The sequence below is a fragment of the Varroa jacobsoni genome, unplaced genomic scaffold (genome assembly GCF_002532875.2).
Source record: "Varroa jacobsoni isolate VJ856 unplaced genomic scaffold, vjacob_1.0 scaffold_249, whole genome shotgun sequence".
Classification (NCBI taxonomy): Eukaryota; Metazoa; Arthropoda; class Arachnida; order Mesostigmata; family Varroidae; genus Varroa; species Varroa jacobsoni.
Genome location: NW_019213151.1, coordinates 89666 through 95007, shown reverse-complemented (window position 1 = coordinate 95007; position 5342 = coordinate 89666). Strand labels below are relative to the sequence as shown.

The 5342-nt window shown below is 37.8% G+C and overlaps 1 protein-coding gene across 4 annotated transcripts in view; it reads right to left on the bottom strand.

Moving 5' to 3' along the window:
• Meltrin (disintegrin and metalloproteinase domain-containing protein meltrin) overlaps positions 1-5342 on the bottom strand; it is a 77711-nt gene that overhangs the window by 11352 nt on the left and 61017 nt on the right. For all 4 annotated transcript variants that reach the window (XM_086967516.1, XM_022829979.2, XM_086967517.1 and 1 more), the window contains one exon: positions 2875-2957. In XM_086967516.1, the coding sequence (XP_086823642.1) occupies positions 2875-2957 (83 nt within the window). The remainder of the gene's footprint in view (positions 1-2874; positions 2958-5342) is intronic.

Here is a 5342-nt window from a genome sequence, read left to right as displayed (position 1 = left end):
ATATATATAATATAAAATTAAAGTAAAGTTTTGTAAACATTAGATAATCAGTATGAAATATACTTGTTGCTATTCATATAACAATCATGTGGCTTTTAGTAACGCATTGCGTAGAACTGCTCTTTGACCGTTCGTTTACCTGTAACCGCGTATTTTCCGCAGGAAAACCAAGATTCTTCTGTGTTGCTGCTTCAGGTACGCGGTTAATGGACCTTTCCCCAATTTCTGAAATCAGCCTTGCTAAAGACTAAAAAGAAAACTTGCAACGAAAAGGAATGGCTTTACAGCCAGCTAATTCTAGAGTGGAATGGGTATCTAGGAGCGCCTAAGTGGCGTGAAGCAACAGATATATGCTTTAATGCAGGACCTTTGATAAATTGATGAAAAAGCAGTCTTAATCCATAGTATTCAGGTCCTATCGAATGCTCCGATCAATCCTACGGCACAACATCATGTCAACGTATCATTTTTCCTTTGCATGTGTCCGTGAAACCGTCAATTTAATTGTAACGGTATGGGGCTTCAGAAAAGCTTTTTACTGGGGAAGACTACAAGGAAGTAATTTCGCTGCTGCAAAATCGAAGAGGTTCACTTATGTGCCTGATGCGAAATGTCAGTGGCCTTAATTCACAGTTTTGTTTTGCTATGTCACTGCATAAAAGCCTTATTTGACCCAACGGTGTTCCGAAAAGTTACATTTAACTTTTACTCTTGCAATGTAAAATCTTATGCATAGGCAGTTTTGAGAATTAACTTGATGCTATTAGATATATATTTCTTAGAAGACTGGCCCGCGTCGTAACTTCTGTTTCGTCGCAATAATCGCATCTTGTTAGCAAGTAAGTTCTTTTCCCGTTCTGCTATCTTCGCTTTCTAACTTTCGAGTCTTAATCATAAATTCCTGACCCGTCGACTGACAATAACAGAAGCAACAGCAAGAGACGATGTCCATCTTTGTCAAATTAAGGAGAAGCTTTTCTTAAACTTATCAAAATTGTTCAAATGGATGAAAGTTCATCTTGCCAGATTCGAAGCTGAGACAGAATCGTCGGCTAACTGCATATCCAAATGAAAATAGTTCCCGCTTACAATAAGTCCGCTTTAATGTCTAACCGTACTCAGGCTTGATCTGGGTGTATGAAAAACTGGACATACGTTGTACGCGTTTGATGTGACTGGCGCGCATTGGAAATATTTAAAATATTCATTACGTCATATGTTTGCCTTAGTATATATTTATGCGCACTGATATATGTTGATTGAGAGCATTTGTCCGAGAAGACTTGTATCTAAATTGCGCTTGAAAGTCAGCTGTATTCAACATCTAGTCAACACATACCAAATGCCAATGGCGACTGAATGAACAGCCTTTTACCTATTCAAGCTGGTCAGTACAAACGCGCTTACGTATGCACACAGATTGGCGGCATATCTATCTATACATATCTCTTCATTTCGATGGCGTACGTAGCGTATATTCGTCAGAGCACAACATGTCGTTTCTATGACGTATAAATAAACGTTCGATGGAAATACCCAAAAATTAACGTTGACTTAACTTGTCGTTGTTGGCGTGAACAGTAGACACTCTTTCGTTGGCGGAACATCCCATCCAAAGGAATTTGGCGCTAGGTATATCGAATCTGGATCTAATTGTTTGTTGGCCAATAAATAGGCAGCTTCTCGTCCTACTTTTCCTTCTGGTGTTGAATTATATTATCGATATGTATGTAAGTTGTAGCTAACTAATGGGACACTTTTTACCAGAGTCGAATAAGAGTACGCTCTCGTAGTCGCCCAGGCATCATCATTATTGTTATTGTTGCGATTGTTATTGGTATTGTCATCAACGAAATACTCCGAGTGAGAGATGTAGATCAGACGACAAAGGTAACTGGAGCATAAAGAAAGCAAAACTGGCCACAATGGCTGGTAACTATCACGGTAAATTTTTTTATAGAAAGATTTTTAGCCTATTTTATATGGTGGCAAAGTGTTTGATTTTAAAATATCTGATCAGATTAGATGAAATCAATAGACCTTTAATCCAAGCAATAAAGAGACGCGCTCTGATTGTTAATTAACTATTGTTGATAAAGTAGTGAACGTTTCCATAAGGAAAGTTCCATACCCATAGATCTTAACAGGAGTAAATAGATGACTATATAAAGTGTTTGACTAAAATTACCACTTTTACTATAATAGATGATGTTCTGCTAACTCACTTATAGTCTTATAATGATTTTGCTTACGTGTGATCGTTAGCCAATTATTCTTACGAAGGCTAACTTTAGACAAGCCTTGATAACAATTATTAAATGCCAGTTAATTCGTTTTATTAACAATAAGTTTTAATATGTAGTAAAGAGATCAATATTATTTCACTAATGGTAGCTAGAGGTGTATATGACACATAAACTCACTTGACGGTTTTCCATTAGGTATAATCAACTGTAATTTATACAAAGAAACGTGCAATTTATAGGTTAAGCTGTTTTTCTCTTATTATTGTTTAGAAAAATTAATTCATTCCCTTCATCTATTTTCATGCATTTATTTAGGTAAATGTTATGGCAAAGCACAAGCGGCAAAAAGCACTGAGAGGTCAATAGAATAATTCTCTTTTATCATTTCGAAAAATACTTCTATTTCATTATTTCGAAATTGGCGCGGTTCAAAGAATCCAATCGCTCCACAGAGACTTATCAGGTGAAATAACAAACCCCGCAGAGCGATTTTTTCCATAAGCTGCTACAATAATGCTGGATTCTAACTTTAAGCTTCTTCAGCGTGGATTGGTACAGCCTTGAAGTGAACTACAAGTTTCTACCAACGAACAATGTTTTAATCCAAAGTTACCAATAGCAGCCTTACCCGAGCTGAGGACAAGTACTGAGTGCAGTACGGGAATCCTTCGAATCTATTAGGTGACCTTGCCAATGGCAACCTTCAGAACCCTGAAAACACGCACGGAAAAGAGCCATCACATTGACCAACACACATCAAAAGCATTTAAATCGCAGTACGATAAGTAACAAAAAAGGCTGGAATGACCTGGACCATTTTTATTGTTCCGGAACGAAGAATTTATTCAAGCCGTAACGAAACCAAAAAGATAATCTCTGACTTAAAAATAATAAGCAAATAATACGAAATATCGCGTTTTCGACTACAGATTAATAATCTCAATCGTCTAAACATAGTAGCTCCAGCTATTAATTCATTTCGTTGGGTGTTTAGTTTGTAGGATAATATTTACTCTAGTTTGTTCTTTGGAAAACTGTATTCATAGGTGTGCATATATAGTTATTTGGTTAAAAAATAAGCAAGCATCTATTCTATAAGAAAACGGAACGTCCATTGGGTGGTTCTGATTTTTTTAAACTAAAAAGTGTATTTGCAGATACGGACGCATCTGAAAAAGAGTCTGTCCTAGCACCAGACGTGGTCCAAGTAAATGAGAAACACCTATTTGTCGACTAAGGGCTTCAAATTATTCGCTTAGCATATAGAATTCAACGGTATGAATAATCTTCAGTGGCCTACACATATAAACGTCGTCAACATACAAAATTAGAAATGTCAGAAAATATATTCAGGAGCACCGTTTATGGAAGCAGGTTGTGATCCTATTCACGGCCTTCTATTTCATTACGTCGGACCATAAGTTCCCACGTTTTTCCCTAAATGGAAAACATTACACTTTTCATTTCTTTATCCATAAGCTATCATATTATGCATTCACTATAATTGTTCACAACTTTCTTCAATTTCTCTACCAAATACTGTATGCCGTTTTGCCAGAAAGTAGCGGGTCTCGTCTCAAAAAAGTTGTGAGTTGCTGATCCGGGTCAGCAGTAATTAGGTAATTTTCCAATGAATAGAAACGATGGAAATCCGTTCGAGAATGATAGAGGGTGCTGAAAAATTTCTTGTTCCAAGTCCATAAGGACAGCTTTGACGATTTTTGTGTTATTATAATCTGATTTCCTCTGCCGGATTCTTTCCTTCAAATAACTTAATTGACTCGATGCGACTGGGCCAAGTAAACGTGTCAACTAGCTGTATTGTTCATAGAAAACGACGGCTAATGAATCATATCCTTGTAGTCCCATGGAATTTTTTTTTTAGATGACCGAACCCTGGGCCTTGCTTATTTTTCTGAAGCCACCTGTTCCCTTTTTTTTTTCTCTCTTTCTGGTTCATTTGGTATACAAACACTGCCTTTCGTCATCGGCGCCAACTCTGGATAAAAATGTGCATTGCGACCACGCAACGCTAGATATCGGACGAGATGATGAGATGCAACGTTAAGCCATAAATTCTTGTTGGGTTCATGAGGTGTTCAGACTCGAATTTCTATACAAAACCCAAAGCTCTACCCCGGCATCTCGTTTTTCCGGTCTGTTCTCGAGTTGTTTGTGGCCCAAAGATGCCTTCAATTAGTCGTCACCAAACTCACGCGCTCAGCCAGAGCGAGGACCCTTCCATGCACCGAACACCTTAGCGAACTACCCTTGAGCAGTGCTCTTAAGTAGCGCCATTATCATACACAGGGCAAATGTTTCGGGCTGTTTCGCTAGCCTTTTGGTCTTAACAAAATGCGAAGGGTGTTAGACTTACATCACCTACTTTTGTCCACCCGGAACACCAATTTTTGAGCAGTTTTTTCGAGTTGAAATTGCACTCACAACACCAGAATACCAATACAGCACGTTAAATCAGGAAAACATTTTCGAACAGTATATCGGGAGGGAGGCTCTTGGAAAGGACGGGAACTTTTCAAGCAATCTAATTAAAATGGAGTTAATGCCAGAAAGCCTACCTACAATTAAAACATGGCATATAATTTTTCTACGTTGGTACATCTGAGTGTGTATTTTCCCTTAAGAGTAATAACATTTAGCCCACGTAATATATTTTATGTATAATTGTAGGGATGTGTACATGAGATACTGCGCTGGGTTCGCATCACATTATGCTGACCTACGACTATATATAGTTTTCTGTCCCAGTAAACTTCTCTATGGCACTGAATTAGTCACTAGACAAAGCTAATGACTCCTAATCGCCTGTGTGTAAAAATGAAAATGGCCTAAAGGGAACAAACAAACAAAGTGAACAACTGGTCAAGATCTCTTTTTTTCTTAGCTGATTTCCAGGACAAAAATGGCGTTGTAAGCGACAGCCAATTCCCGAGGCTTCTGACGCATTTCCTATCAACGCCAGCGAATGGACGTGTGCTGACTGGTTAAGACTTTCTTTTTATTTTTCAATGTATGCGTTCCTACAAAAATTGTTGTGATGATGTTACTGCACGAATATATATATATATATATATA